We start from the raw sequence: 16692 nt of genomic DNA, 5'->3' as shown, positions 1-16692 counted from the left end.
TCCCAATACACATACACACACACTCTTGCACACTTCCTTCTGCAGAATGTGGTTTCTTCCTGGAGTTGTCCAGGATATACCATTTTATTTCTCTCCAGCTCCCACACCTTCACCCTTGCCAACACTTAGGTGTAATCCTGTTCTGCAAAATACTTTGCCATATCTCCATTTACTTTCCAGATTTATATATTATGACCTAGTTTACCGATGGCTCCTAATTTACCTGAAAGTAAGTTTACTCTATTCCTTGTTCTTTGGAGTGATTTTATAAAGGAGATTGATCTCATTGGAGATGTATTTAGTCTTATTGTTCTGTATTTTCCTTTATGGTTCTTAATTTAAAGAAAAGATAGAGGTAGCAATGTCTTTCTTCCATAATCCTAAAATTGAAGACCCATCCTACTATGCTAAAAGTGCAACTTGCCCATCAACTAAACACCAGGAATGCTCTAATGTTGGTGTCAAATTTAGAGAAAGTTCATTGCCTAATCTAAAGGACTATCAGGCATCCAGCTAGAAATATTCATTTATATTGAAATCCAAAGAGATTTCATATTCTAGAAAATATGAAATATCTTGCTTTTATGTGATAATTGTACATCATTTACATACAATATCCTTGCAGAATTTACTAAATGGTTTTGTTTAGTATTGTAATATCATACAGTAACAAATTCAAGGTCCTACTTAAACTGTACACTACATAAAGTTGGCATTTTTTAACAGGGCTCCATTCATGGAGTAGATATTGGTGATTTGGATATTCTGTAACAATTTTTCAGCAGAAAGTAGGCAAAAATATTAAAATGACAATATATTATTACAATAATTTAGTGATATATAAAAGTAAAATGTCTTAAGAAAGTGGTTCATTCTTATAATTTACACAAAGCCACTGTAGATCCCCATAGCAATCTTAAATCAAACCACCTGACCAATAAAATTTCATCTGTAAATTTTTTGACAGGGATATTATTTCCAAAGTATGACCTATGTAACAAAAAGAGAAACTTAATTCTAAATATGCCTTCTAAAAGAACATTAATTATGAAACCAGTATAATTTAATTGATTCCACAAGGTCTAATTTTGCCACATATATCCCTTTAGTGAGAAAGTGGTCAGGTTTTGAGAATAATGCACTTCATATGAAGCTTCCTACAACTGGCACCTGGATTATGAATGAAATAGAAAAATGAGCAGTCTGATGATTCTCTGAGTACTTTTCAGAGATTTCCCACACCTTCTAGACATTGATGATAAAAAGCAGTTCTACTCAGGTCCAGAAGCTTATTCATATGTCTTCCAGAAATTTTAATACTTCCTTTTTATGCATTTGACATGTAAGATATATGATGAGTATGTATGTGACAATTATATTTAAGACATATCCTATGATCATTAAGATTAGTCAATTCATTCAGTTATTCTTTCATTCATCAACAAATATTTAATTAGTACCAAAAAATCTAAGGTATACAGAAAGTTGAATCTCATCTTGACAAAATCTTCATTCACAGATATTAGGTAATATCTAACATGCATTTGGAACATGAGCATTGGGCTATACTATGACCAAGAAGAGATATTTGCTTATATGGCTTTAGTCCTTAGGTACACTAACTGGTTATAGTTAAAGATAATCTAATATAAACTGCTAACTATGCCAAATCCTTTTTATATTTAACATCAATAAATATGAATAATTCAAGCCAATAATATCACAATTCATTCAAATATGAAAGTAAGCAACACATATGAGTTACATAATGTTAACTTACATATTAATAAAAAAAAACTATGTAAAAATCATCATACCTCTTGTTTGTAACCCCTTTCCACAGGCTTCACTGCTGCCCGTTATTCCCTGCCAGACAGACTCTGGCACTAAGATGCAAGGGCTCCATTTCTGTGGCTTCCACCTGTGATTACCAAAAACGATGGACTAGAAACTTTACTGTGATCAACATGAAGAAGAAATACTTATATATGTTTGAAGTTTAAAAAAACGTAAAGACAGTAATTCAATAAAAATGGATGTGAAATCAATGTGAAATCATAAAACCAAGCCTTGGCAAGCACTAGAATGACAATAGTCCACTCTACCCCAGATTCATGATTTAGGCAGTAATTCAGTGTTGTTGAATTGGCCCTGTGGCTAATGAGAAAAAAACTGAATTTGGATATTTTACACATAAACTTTGGTTAATATAGAAAAGTGGCAATAATAAACATTAGAGGCACTGATCAGTCTGGAGGGTCTAGTTCTTTAGTTCTTTATGCACTTAAAATTGTTTCCAAAAAAAAAAAAAACAATAAAAGAAAACAAGAGAGAGAAAATCCCTGTGTCCCACTGGTGCATTAGAGAATAAAGGTTTGAACATCTGTAAGCTTGAGGTACAAACTTCACATTAATCTTCTGCTTCAAAATTTTTAGAAGCTTGAGGTACAAACCTTCACACTTAATCCTCTGCTTCAAATTTTTATAAGGTGTTTCCAAGGACTTTTGAAGTAAATCAAACATCTCAATAGGTTATAGAGTAAAAGAACGGGCACCATGGAACTATCTTATCTGATAGTTAATCTTAGGAAAGAGGAATGGACCTGCTGTTGATAAAATACCATGATTTCTAGTCCTCAGAGGATACAGTCTTGAAGGAAATCTTTTCACCTTCTACTGGCTTTTCTTTCTCAGGTCAACAAAACTCTATTTTTATGACTCACAGGGCAGACGATGACTTGTGTCCTTAAATCTGTCTCTTCAGAATATTCCAGAAAACCCAAACCCTAAGTATAACTACAGATTCTGCTCTTTCACTTAGTACATTTTAACCCTTTTCATATGAGCCAGTACCTCTGATAACTACTTCAAAAAAGCAGTGAGAAACATGAAGCAAAACATCATTGACTTTATTCAAGTGGCCTTCATAATGGGAATAGCTGAAGAGTTGGGGAAAAAAATCAGGAAACAGCTAAACAGGAAACCTGTTACATTTAAAGAAATCATCTATTAATTTTAGATTGTTATAAATTTACTTTATACATGCATAGATATACATTCCGCATGATTCCAAGATACAGAAGCCAAAAGGTAAGGGATTTTAGTCCAACTTTTGAACTAAAATGTCATTGATTCACTCAATTTCCTTAAATTGAGTTTACATAGACTTTCTTGACCAAAATGAGACCAAGGAGTTCAATCTCCTTTACCTTGGTGAATAGACTGAAATGGAGGAAAGAAATTTTTGGAATTCCTTTATTAAACTTTCAAAAACCAGGCTCAGAGAAGTTAAGATTTGTCCCAGGCTGCATAAGTCAGGACAGGCCAGTTTCCAGTCCTGTCTCTGATGCTCAGCCACAGCCTCTTGTCAACATCTTATTGCCAATTCTACATAGGGATAAAGGCGCCCATGCTGTCTTATCTACTTAATGTGTTGAGAGAAGTTCAAATTTACTTGACAAATTAAATAGGCATTTTGATGCTGCTTTAATTTGGTAAACATGTGAATATATCACCCTAATGGAGTCAGAAAGAAGAATCAGAAGATAATGATAAAATCCTACGTTAACTCGCTTCCTAAGACAACTTCCTCCCTAACATACCAATAAAGCGGAAAGCAAAATCTAAATTGGAACTATATTGCTCAAAATTCAAGGATGTTTCACTAAGGAGCAGAGATTCATGCTGATAACTTGGATACATTTTGAACTATGCATCAGGAAAAATGGCACAATGATCCAATTCATACACAGTAGAACTGATTTTTGGGGAACGTGGCAGGAGGTCATTGATAGAAACTAGCTCAAACACAAGTAGCTAAATTGAAGTGCAATAGGAGAGTAAAATGAGTGGACAAAGAAATGGAAGATCCCACTAATAGTTTTTTGATTTTATCTGATTATAGCAACCCTGGGTTCATAAAAATGTCTAATAATATTTGATTTGGCTAATTTTTTTCATTTGGATATTTTCCTTGAGAGCTGTTTTGCTGGGCTTAGAAGTTTCAATATTTAGACATTGTACAAAAGGATGAATATTGACAGTGTTTCCACAATGGCCCTGTGGTTAATGAGAAAAAATTGGTAGTCTGGGCATGTTCCCAGTGTTTATTTACATCCTCCCCAAATTGGTCATCAGATAAAAACAATGAAAGTAAAGGATGATAAAATCAACAGTAATTTAGACCTTCTTCAATGATATCTTTCTTCTTTTAAAAAAGGAAATGACTTGTATTTTCCCAAATAAATTAGCCCTTGAATTTCACAGCTTTAGGTTTAGTTTCTCAAATAATTAGCAGAAACACGGGACATTTTTGCTAAAGGCATTTATAAGCATGCTGATAAAACCTATATTATTTTTAAGACCATGGATTATTTTCACAAATCAGTAAAACCCCATAGAGATTGAATTTAATCCAAATACACCTTAAAGTAGCATTTCAATCAGATTTAAAACTGTCAGGTGTTAAAAGGGGGGAAGTTTGTGAGTAAGCAAAGAAACCTATTATTATTTTTTAAATAGTAATCACCAATTTGCCAAGAGGGAATATACAGGGAACATACATAGTTTAAAAGTTATTCATTTTCTTTTTGTAATAAAAAATTTTATCCCTAAGTTAAACGTTTTTTTCTAATTGGATGGTTTCTGAAATTGTGTATCACAAAAATTGAGAACCAAAAAATTTTTAATTAAAGTAAACAAGGGAGTACAAATTTGTTCTTAATTCTTGATTAAAGATGTTAGGATGAGAACAATAGAATGAAGGTAAGTTACCACCTGTGTGTGTGTGTGTGTGTGTGTGTGTGTGTGTGTGTGTGTGTGTATTCCTTCTCCTGTGTGTGTGCGTGTGGTGTGTATTTCTTCTCCCAGCCCCCAGATAACAACTGTAAAAATCTCATCCTGAATCTCTTTCGAACATGATCCTGAAAATGGACTGCCATGGTGGCATAAGTCAAGCAGCTCACTTACAGTCAAACATGCTTCCTTTTCCCCCTGTTAATTAGACTTTCATATCTCTACTCCTCCCAAATATGTTCCAGATAAGAGGGTAAGAATATTAAAGTATTTGAAGATATGTAAATGTCAGATCCCCTCTTACTTATTTTTCACCAAACGACCATATATTATGTGAAAGAAAATAGGTTATAATTTATAGTAGGTCTAACGATAATTTTAAAAGGTAACTACTTACCGATATACAGGACACAAGGAAACATCTTCACACTCTCTCTCCTCATATAAGGTATCTGGGCATTCCTGGCCTCCATTGGCTGCTTCTTGGATGATGATTCTGTATCGAGACTGTTTTACTGTGGCATTTCCTGAAGTAAAGGAAAAAGAAAATTATATAGTGCCCTTTTATGTTGATGCAGATCAAAATCCAGGTAGCAATTAAAAAAAAAGAGAGAGAGATAAAGTAAGCACATGTGGAAAGTCAACCTGGGAATGAAAATCACAAGCAAAGACCAGGAGTTAACACTCCATCTTACTTTTATGAAATAAACACACAATACTTAATAATGGTGATTTCAAATATAATTATTTCCCACTGTCTTAATATGTTTAATTAGAATCTACCTTACCAATGGCATAAAAGTTTTATGGCATGATCAGAGGGGCCCCAGAAACCTTCTTTGATCTCCAAACAACAGCTGAAATCTCTGGTGTTTTATTATTAGCAACTCAGTCCCTTGAGTAAGGGATTTCTCCATCCAGGCTATTTTTTATAATGCAAACAAAATACACCTATAATAATTAATATATTAGTCACCTATTCATTTATGGATATTAGTTTATTAGATTTCTTATTCCTCAAAACCTCATAACCTTATAACCATATATATATAATTGGAATTTAGGAAAGAGGCACTAAAATTGGGAAAGAATAAAATATTGTTTAGTTCAGGGTTTTGCTGAGAAATAGAAGTATTAATAGGAACATCAATTAAAAAACAGCTGATGTTCACTTTAATGTGTTGAGGCACTCATTTCACAATCTTTAGATGCCTTCTGAATCAACATCAACAACGAAAATCAATTATCGTTAAAGTGCTTAGCAACTACTTCAATTACTACGTGGAAGATAGACTATTTGCACTGTAAATGCACACACAAATCTCTGACCTACAGAACTTATAATTAAGCAAGAAGAAAAGGGGCAGACATATATACGACTAGTTAGAAGACACTGCAGTGTGAGCAGTGTCAGAGAGTGACACGGTGCTAGGTGGGTATAGAAGAAACAGAAATCATTTTTGACTGTGGCAACCAAAGAGGGATCATGAAGGAGACAGATTTTTGTCTGCTTTGAGGGCCTTGATAGCTAAATAGAAAAAAAATCATATATATATGAATGAATCATATATATATAATATATATAATAGATATTTTATTATATATATTATATATATGAATATATATAATAGATAATATTTTATTATATATATTATATATATATATGAATATATATATATATATGAATGAAGCCATTTCAGGCCAAGGAAACACTTTGAAGAAAGGCACTGAGATGTAAGAGTGCAAGGCATTTATTTACAAAGACAGACAAGTAACTAACTACACTCAGAAGGAAGGTATGTGAGTATGGCTCTGGGTGTGAGCACATGGGAAAGGTGGGAGAGAGGGAGGAGCACAGTGAGGGTTATAAAGAATGGAGAGAAAAGACAGTGTAGGAGAAGATGGAATAAATTGGTAGGTTTGGTACAAATAATAGACCTACCCATATCAAGAAGTTTACTTATAGAAAGCCAGCACAATGAAATAAGAATTTATTAAAATTATATATGCATTTAAAAAAAATCATTAATACTAGAAGACCCACAGTGAGAAGCAACTCAGCCACTATGAAAGCTTCCTTACTCTCTGTCTTACTTTTCAGAGGGAACACTTTCAACTGCTTCTGTATTTAATTTTTCTATGGTTACCTCCAAATCTATAAATACTATGCTTATGTCATTACTTCTTGATTTATGAACTTCAGACATTACCTATTGACTTTCTGCAGTAATTGACAATTTACTTTGTACCATCTTTCAATCTTTTATAATGATGTTTTTTATGCCTCTACTGGTTACTTAATAACCCATATTTTTTTAAGCCCTACCCCTCACTCCTGTCCTCCATCAGACCAGTCACCAAGGCTCTGTGGAGCCCTCTTGGGTAGAGGAGCTTTCTCCTTGCCACCACCCACCTTCCTGCTACATTAGGTCATGGCTCCCAATGTCATGTCATCAATTTCTCTACTTTTTGGTCTTACCCATTAACGTTCTGTCATTACCCATTAATGTTCTGTCATCCACTAATGTCCTCCACTAATGGCCCTCTCCTTTTGTTTCTGAGAAGGAATTAGGGCTTTTAAAATTCCTTTCCTATCATTTTGAATGAGATCCTCAGAAGGAGGAGAGACCAACACCTTTGCACATCTTATGACCTTGAACTGGAAGTTAAGGAGATGTATAGGATCTTTTCCATCTGTTCCCCCTAGATTCCCTCTTTGTTCTTCAACCTGCTTTATACCCAGAGATGGGCTGCATTGGTAGCCCCCCGGCTTATTGGCTTCTGTTTGGGCTTTGCGAATGGGGGAATGGGACACACAAAAGAAAAGAAAAAAAGGGCAAGAGGAGGGATAGAGACATCAAGGTATTTATTCCACCAGATTCCATCCTCTGTATTGCCTCACATTGTCTCCCTATCTCTAACAAAAGCCACAGTTCCTATGGAGCGGCATTTGCCTATAGCTATTAAATACTTTTCTTTCATTCCACTAAATGTTTCTCCCTCCATCAACTTTATGGCTTCTAACTTTCACTAGCCCAGGTCCTAAAGCATCATACCCTGTTAGTCTACCCTAACACTTCTCATCCTTTGTAAATAGTCCCTTCATTAAATCTTCCTCAGTTGCCCCATTTGAGTGGGCTACCTCTTTCCTGGCAGAACATGCCAATAAAGTCAAAGGAGACATGTTGCTATTTGAAAGAGTAAACGCTGTAATTGGCCCCTTTTTAAATGTAGTTAAGGTTCTGTGAGGAGTTTAGAAATAGATGCTTAAAAAGAAAAAGAGGGTTACCAAGATAGCTCTGCATCATAATAATACAAAAAGCTATCTTTATTTGGGTGGGAAGAATATTTTGTAAATAATTATGCCTTTAGGAAAAAGTCTCTTCCCCTACTCCCAATTAATGTCAATTATACTGTATTATCTCTGTTTAGCCTATACTGTACTATTTAGCCTCAGAATGTTTTCTTGAGTGTGGGTTTGTGTGTATGTGTGTTTTGTCCAAATATTACCTTAGGAGTCTGTAAATAAAGATTGAAAACAATAGAAAAAAATGAAAGGGATGCCTTCACCTCAGTGAAGGAGGGAGGGAGAATCCCTAAGGGAGACTACATATACAGCATGGATCAGTACGTCTCCCTTTTACACTGAACACGCACATGCACACACATGCACACACCATACACATACGGTACACACTCGCATACAGACGTAGTCTGCCTTTATGGTGTGACTGCAGGTAAAATAATCTAAAGTTTGAGAAAAATAGTTGCATTGATTTTCATGCCCTACAGATATTCAGATGGAGTTTCAAAAGGATGGATCCTCTAGTGAAAATCAACATTTAGTATCAAAGTAAGATTTTCCAGAGGAGAAACTGATCCACACTGCATAAATGAAGAAAAATGTATATGTCTTTGAAGAGAGAGAGTTAAGGGAGGATCTTAAGCTAGGGAAACAATGCCAGAGATGTGTGAACTATCTGTTAAGAGTCTCTCTCTCTGCGTGTGTTTGTGTGTGTATGTGTGTGCATGTATATTTCCTTGAACTTTGCAATGGACATATTTAGCATTCAATTTTAAAGAATTTTCCTGTCCTTATGATGTAAATGCCTCAAATTATGGCCAAACCTATAGCAGAATCCTTTGCACACAACAGACTTAAGTGGTGTTGTGGGAAACTCAAGGGCAGGCAGTGTACACTTGAGATAGAGCAGTCAATGATTTTCTTATTTTGTTAGAGGCGTTTGAACCAGAGCAACTGCATCTTGAATAGGGGCTGGGTAAAATAAGGCTGAGACCTACTGGGCTGCATTCCCAGATGGTTAAGGCATTCTAAGTCACAGGCTGAGATAGGAGGTCAGCATAAGATACAGGTCATAAAGACCTTGCTGATAAAATGGGTTGCAGTAAAGAAGCCAGCTAAATCCCACCAAAACCAAGATGGCCACAAGAGTGACCTCTGGTCATCCTCACTGCTATACTACCACCAGCTCCATGACAGTTTACAGATGGCATGGCAATGTCATGAAGCTACCCTACATGGTCTAAAAAGGGAGACGTGAATAATCCCCACCTTGTTGAGTATATCATCAAGAAATAACAACATGAGGAAATAATAACATGGATTAAGCTGGAAACCATCATTCTCGGCAAACTATCACAAGGACAGAAAACCAAACACCGCATGTTCTCACTCATAGGTGGGAATTGAACAATGAGAATACTTGGACATAGGGCGGGGAACATCACACACTGGGGCCTGTTGGGGGGTGGGGGCCTGGGGGAGGGCTAGCATTAGGAGATATACCTAATGTAAATTATCAGTTGATGGGTGCAGCAAACCAACACGGCACATGTATACTTACGTAACAAACCTGCATGTTGTGCACATGTACCCTAGAACTTAAAGTATATAAAAAAATAAAATAAAATAAAGAATCCTCTCTTAGGTTCTGGATCCATACCCCTTTCCTGTAAAAATTTCACCTCATTTTGAACCCAGCATGAGGGTTGTGTCAAGGGAGAATAATAATTCCAGAAATCCAAAAGGTAACCAGCAACAAAAGAAGTAGAGTCTGAGGCAGCCCCCAATATCATGGTTTGAAGCCAGGTAAGAGAAGATGGGCAAAGGCCAAGTAGTAGCTCTCAGAAAGTCATGTCAAACAACACCTCCTTTTCCACTGAATACTCAAGAAAAAGTGATTTTGGGAAGTAGCTATAGAGAGGGGAGGATAGTGGCTTTGCCACTGGACTACATTTAGATCACCTATGTGTGTAAAACATATTAAATGTTTCTAGGAATTACCATCTTAATCTATGTCAGATCCATGCCTGGGCATTTTGCGTATGCATATGCTACCTTATTTTATTATTATAACTTCTTATCAGATTCGTATTATTATTCCCATTTTACAGATAAGAAAATGGGGAGTGGAAGAGGTAAATAATTTCCCAAAAATCACCTAGATAGAGTTAAAACTGTACTAGGCAGACATTTAGGCCCATGATATTTCCATTAAAAGAGACTTTATAGTATGATGAAGGGAAAGAGGGGAGCATTCGGGGGTGGGGGATTTGGGGGGGAGGTAGTCCACATCACTGTCCTTCTGTTATTTTAAAGAAATACTTCTTCCCTTCTAAGCAATTTTTCAATAGCACTCGCTTACACATTTCAGTGGTAAAAAAGTGCCATATTTGTAAGCTTTTGTGAGTGATGTTTCCAACCTCATTAGGCCTATAAAGAAGAATAACAATAAATTAAAGTGCCTGTTTGCCAACATGAACAATTGCTCAAGCATGATTATGACTAATAAATAACTAGTTTAAATTCAGTTTTGATTTATGCATATTTTATCATCACTAAGTCATCAGGTATAATTAAACTTGTTTTAAATTATAGTCAAAAGAAATAACATTTAGAGAAGATGGTGACTTAAAGATTAAGAAACATATTTACCATAGAAAGCACATGAATGGGCTACAAACATTGAGAGATGTTTATAGATTCTTTGTGAAGGTCTACACTAGTCTTTTCCAGAAAGATGATAGCAAAGAGAGAAGAAATGAGTATGTAAAGAGACCCTTTGGGTGATTTGCAGGTAGGTAAGCTGGGGAACATCACACTGAATTAGTGTCATGAATGCTGAGCCCTGATGTCAGAGTTATTCGATTAATGAGCTACAATAAAGAACTGACTTACTAAGTTTGCAACTAATTTAAAATGCAAGAGTAGGGGGACAGCAAATGGGTGGTAGAACAGGAGTGAACATAGGCACTGGCTGATAGGACAGGCAGGGTTGGAGATGAACGTGTGGCCAGGAAATTGGGGGCACTGCTAGAGGCAAGCATAGGTGCAGAGCAGATGCAGGATAGTTATGTACCAGCAATGCATGGCAGTTATTCCAGCAGCAACCTGCAGAATTCTAACAGATTTTAAAAATTAACCTTTAGGGGTTTCCCTTGTTTCTCAAACATTCCTATTACCCATTAAACATCAGTGGTCTATTATGCTTCACAGCCCCAGTATTGTTCCAGGCTTACCACCTTTTAACTCCTGGTTCTCACCCTGAAGTTCTCTTTCCTCCTCTTCACTTATATATACAATTCACCACTCAAAAACAAAACTGAACCCATCCTGGTGATTCCTCTCTCACAAAGATTGAAGCGAAAGGATGACACCAATGCTTTTTAAGATTAATATCACATTAATAGTCACACATTAAATACTTCCTAGGGTTGAGTTGCAACCCTAACACCTGTTAGACTTTAGGTTATTTGTTTGACCTTGCTAAGCTTCAACTTCCTAAGTTGTAAAACAGGCCAACTAAAAGTTTCTAGTTCTTATAACTGCTAGGAGGATTACATGAGATACTGCATGTAAAGCATGAACACATTGCCACATGCAAGGAATTTTCTCTAGCATGTCAGTTCAAGAAAGAAAAGAAAGATTTTAAAAAATAGAAGAAAAGTTTCAATAGTTAAATTTTCTGTAATTTAGAAAAAGAGAAAAATGACAAACCAGCTTTCTATTCAGAGCTGAGTCTCATTCCTGTTTTGTACATCTAGGAGCAGAGAATGAATGGCTTAAAACCATTCCATGTTCCTGGTAAATTAAACTACAATTGCAAGGCAGTTAGTACCTACAACCATGTTCTCATATTATTGAAGAGGAATGGATAGGATGGTCAAACATCCTGTTTTCTCAGGGCAATTCTAGCCAATACCTATTATCTTAGCTTAAATAATAATAACTCCTCCATTCACTCTCATAAATGTCTTGGTTTGTACGAAACATATGATCATTCAAAGACTATCACCCCCATGTGCATGTATAATAAGAAACATGTACATTTTATTTCTCATTCCAGCACAGGATTGCATTTCAAATGTGTGGAAAAGGTAGACTGACTGCACTGCTATTCTTAAAATTATCTACTCAACAGGATCACTGGACCTTTTTATTTCTTGCACAGAATTCTGCTTGCATCATTCAAACATTCAAAGAAGGCTGTTTTGGGTTGGTTCCAAGTCTTTGCTATTGTGAATAATGCCGCAATAAACATACGTGTGCATGTGTCTTTATAGCAGCATGATTTATAGGCCTTTGGGTATATACCCAGTAATGGGATGGCTGGGTCAAATGGTATTTCTAGTTCTAGATCCCTGAGGAATCGCCACACTGACTTCCACAATGGTTGAACTAGTTTACAGTCCCACCAACAGTGTAAAAGTGTTCCTATTTCTCCACATCCTCTCCAGCACCTGTTGTTTCCTGACTTTTTAATGATTGCCATTCTAACTGGTGTGAGATGGTATCTCATTGTGGTTTTGATTTGCATTTCTCTGATGGCGAGTGATGGTGAGCACTTTTTCTTGTGGCACATATACACCATGGAATACTATGCAGCCATAAAAAATGATGAGTTCATGTCCTTTATAGGGACATGGATGAAATTGGAAATCATCATTCTCAGTAAACTATCGCAAGAACAAAAAACCAAACACTGCATATTCTCACTCATAGGTGGGAATTGAACAATGAGAACACATGGACACAGGAAGGGGAACATCACACTCTGGGGACTGTTGTGGGGTGGGGGGAGGGGGGAGGGTTAGCATTGGGAGATATACCTAATGCTAGATGACGAGTTAGTGGGTGCAGCGCACCAGCATGGCACATGTATACGTATGTAACTAACCTGCACATTGTGCACATGTACCCTAAAACTTAAAGTATAATAATAATAAATAAAAAATTAAAAAATTTTTTTAAAAGAAAGAAGGCTGTTTTGCGTCCCTCAACAAACCTGTTTGTGAAACATTGAATTAAAAATTAATGGGAAAAGAGAGTATAGGGCTTACCTCAAAATAACCATAGTTACTCTATATGTGTTATTATAACAGAAATATCACAAATGGATGCCATAATACTGAAGAGACTTGGCATTTATTCAAAAAGGAGCATTAATATGAGGGGAAAACAACTTGGACTTGGAAAAAGTTCCAAATTGTCATTAAGAAGGCTGTTTCTGGCTGGGCGCGGTGGCTCACGCCTGTAATTCCAGCACTTAGGGAGGCTGAGGTGGGCGGATCACGAGGTCAGGAGATCGAGACCATCGCGGCTAACACATTGAAATCCCGCCTCTACTAAAAATACAAAAAATTAGGCATGGTGGCAGGTGCCTGTAGTCCCAGCTACTCAGGAGGCTGAGGCAGAAGAATGGCATGAACCTGGGAGGCAGAGCTTGCCGTGAGCTGAAATTGCGCCACTGCACCCCAGCCTGGGCAAGAGAGCGAGACTCTGTCTCAAAAAAAGAAAAAAAAAAAGGCTGTTTCTAAGTCAATATTACAGATAGCAAAGATGGCAGTACAATATTAGGCAGCCTAAGTTTATTCACCTTTAAATCTGTGACTGAGTTATCAGAGTGAAGCATTTACCACATACAGTGTTGTCATCATTAATAAATATTTGTGAGGTACCTGCTACATGTAGGCAACTCACCTAGGTGTTGGTGTTATGCTGAAATGTATATACATGCATTATTAAATCTACCCAGTACAGCAGAAGTGAAACTTGACAGATGGATAATAACGTAAAAGATCTCTATAAGAGTTCAGAAATGATAATATGAACTTTGTATTTATTATCCAAATCCATCAATCCAATATGTTCTCTCTTTGTTCAAGGAGAAATGGAGGCTTAAGTGCTTAAAAAATGCAATGCCCTAGTAGAACTATGAGTAGGAAGGTTTTATATACTTCCTTCCTATCCATCTTGGTGTTCCATATATAGAGCAGATACATCAACAGCAACATCTTCCCCTAAAATTCTCTCCCAGGCTAAACCTTGAAGTACTTCAAAATGAACACTGAGCTAAAGATTCTATCTATCTATATACAAATGAAATTAGGCAAAATTGCAAAGCTTTTCTGCTTTCCAGGAATGTTAAAAATAAGCTTCAGGATATCCATATACTTCTTTCATTTTGAAATACTGCCTGAAAAAATGTACTCTATAGTTTAAATTTTTATAATCATCATTCATTTTGCAACAGAAGCCAAATTCAATGGATCTGGCAACAGACAAGACCTTCAGGGCTCTGATTTCTAATCCCATCTCATTACTGAATTGCTATATGACCTTGGGCAAGGCACTTAACCTTTCAGAACTTCAATTTTCTTACTTGTCCTATGTGGGTAATACTGCTGAGACAATTCACAGGACAGCTGTTAGGAATGCTTAATTAAGTGGGATTTAAAGTTTTTTTCAAATGCTATATATATGTGTATGTGTGTATATATATATATATATATATATATAATATATATAGTGAACTTGAAATTTTTTATATGAAAGCCCTTTGTATAGACTTAAGAAAGAGCAATTCATGTTTATATCTGCATACACTACCCAGGATAAGAGTCAAGGCAAATACAAACTTCCTGTAGTAGACACAAACACACTCAGAAGCCCAGGCCATAGTTCTAAATTTCCAGGGACTCCTTCCAATATCCTCAGCTTTCTATCCCCAACCACTGCTGTTCTTAAAACATCTCCGATTTAGGGAGAGCTAATCTTATCAAATAGTGACCCACTTTGAGTCTGCCCTTCCTCAGTCTCTACATATCACAACTGAAGTCATCCATAGCTGATCTCATTGTGTCTAATTCCAGCTGCATATCAGAATCTCAGGGATGCTTTCTCAAATTCCTAGTTTCTCAGAAACCCAAACCAATTAAAGGACAATCCCTGATGGGTGGAGCTGAAGTATTAGCATGTTTTTAAAAAATCCCCAGGGAGGAGAACCACCGATTTAGCACAACTAAAGAAGAGTTTCTTATGCATCCAATAAGTAAAACAGGAAAAAGACCACATGGCATGCTTAATCAAGCAATAGAAAACAAAGGAACACTAGCTAAACCATTACTGCTCTCAACCCATTTAAAAAATACGACCTGCCCTCTAGCTAAGTCTATCATAATGGGTATAATTGGAATTGTGCAGTATAAACAAGGAAGGTTAATAACAACACCTATAATGATAAGTTGCACTTGTCTTTTCTTCTTGTCAATGTGTTATGTGTTATGAAATGACAGGGATTTATTTATTTATTTTTTTCTCCAAATCCTGACCCCTTTCCTTTTAGCAGAGGAAGTGACTATAGCTGCTTGCTACAACAAGGTCCCCTAATGTGTTGCATTCCGTCAGCATTAAGACTGAAATACACTGAAACACCATTCTGCATGGGATACAGACAGGTTTTGAGGGGCACAAATGTCATCTAAGATATAAGCTGAAAAAATACTGCTGGAATTGAAGCTGAAGATGCTGTCATCATTATTAGGTATGAATATTGAACTATATATCTGAAAACTGCTTTAAAACAATTCATGTTGCCCTACTCTATAAATGCTTTATGTCCTTAAGAATGCTATTCAGGCCGACCATTGTGCTGATAGCTTGAGAGAGAAGCTAGCAGAGTGAGGACACAACTCAGAAAGGGCACAGATAGCACCGCTGGGTCCTTGCATCCTCAGCTTTTACAGGACAGTGAAGTGTATTACTGGACTACTTGCTGTTAGGGAGCTTGCCATGTTCTGCCCATCACTCACTATGGCTCAACCACAAAAATCCTGGGCTTTTTTTTTTTTTTTTTTGACAAACTTTCCTCAATGTCCTTTCCATGATGGGTCTATATGGAAACATTGGTTTTCCAAATGTAAGGTGAGGGAAATTACTCAGACATTAAATATCAGTTGTCATATTAAAATTTTTGTTTTGGAGGTGGTTGCAAAACATGACTAAAGGAAAATAACTCTGTGAATACAAACTAATTAAAATTAGGCTTTTTATTTTTAACCATAAATTTTAGCACAAGATAGACACTCTCAATTATCTCTTTTATGCATAAGGTACATGTTAATGCTTGTATTGCTGTCACTACTTCTGCAGTGTCAATATGGTCACTAGTGTTCAAAACTTCTCTTTTGTCTTTATGTTGATGAAATAATGCGACTTTTTAGAATCAGTAAACCTGGAGCCCAAGGTCTGTGAACCCAGAAAAATTACTTATCTCTCAGTACATCAAAGGGCAATAATAAGAAGACTTGATTTAGGGGCTTTGAAGAAGAATAATCAGGTAATGAAATATCAAGTAGTTAGTACAGGGTTTGTCATCTAGTCACCATGTAAAAATGTTAGTTGGGAGACAGGTTAGCGTGCAGGATAGGTTAAGCATATTTCTTCTTTCTTCGTCTAGATGACCCCTATACTTCCTTTGAGACTGAGCAGAGGGTCACCACTTTCAAGAAGTTTTTTCCACCCCACTCTCACCTAAGCATCCCTCTTCCCATGTTCCTACACCTCCAAAAAGAACTCTGTCACATCCTGTTGTCTTT

General features: G+C 36.3%; 1 protein-coding gene across 1 annotated transcript in view; it reads right to left on the bottom strand.

Moving 5' to 3' along the window:
- THSD7B (thrombospondin type 1 domain containing 7B) overlaps window positions 1-16692 on the bottom strand; it is a 913367-nt gene that overhangs the window by 397512 nt on the left and 499163 nt on the right. The window contains exons 11-12 of the mRNA XM_019021646.4: window positions 5192-5321; window positions 1818-1921 (exon numbers count right to left, since the gene is read on the bottom strand). Coding sequence (XP_018877191.3) covers window positions 1818-1921; window positions 5192-5321 — 234 coding nt within the window. The remainder of the gene's footprint in view (window positions 1-1817; window positions 1922-5191; window positions 5322-16692) is intronic.

The sequence above is a fragment of the Gorilla gorilla genome, chromosome 11 (genome assembly GCF_029281585.2).
Source record: "Gorilla gorilla gorilla isolate KB3781 chromosome 11, NHGRI_mGorGor1-v2.1_pri, whole genome shotgun sequence".
Lineage (NCBI taxonomy): Eukaryota > Metazoa > Chordata > Mammalia > Primates > Hominidae > Gorilla > Gorilla gorilla.
Note: the sequence above shows the minus strand (reverse complement) of the source record. Positions and strands in the feature narration are given on the sequence as shown.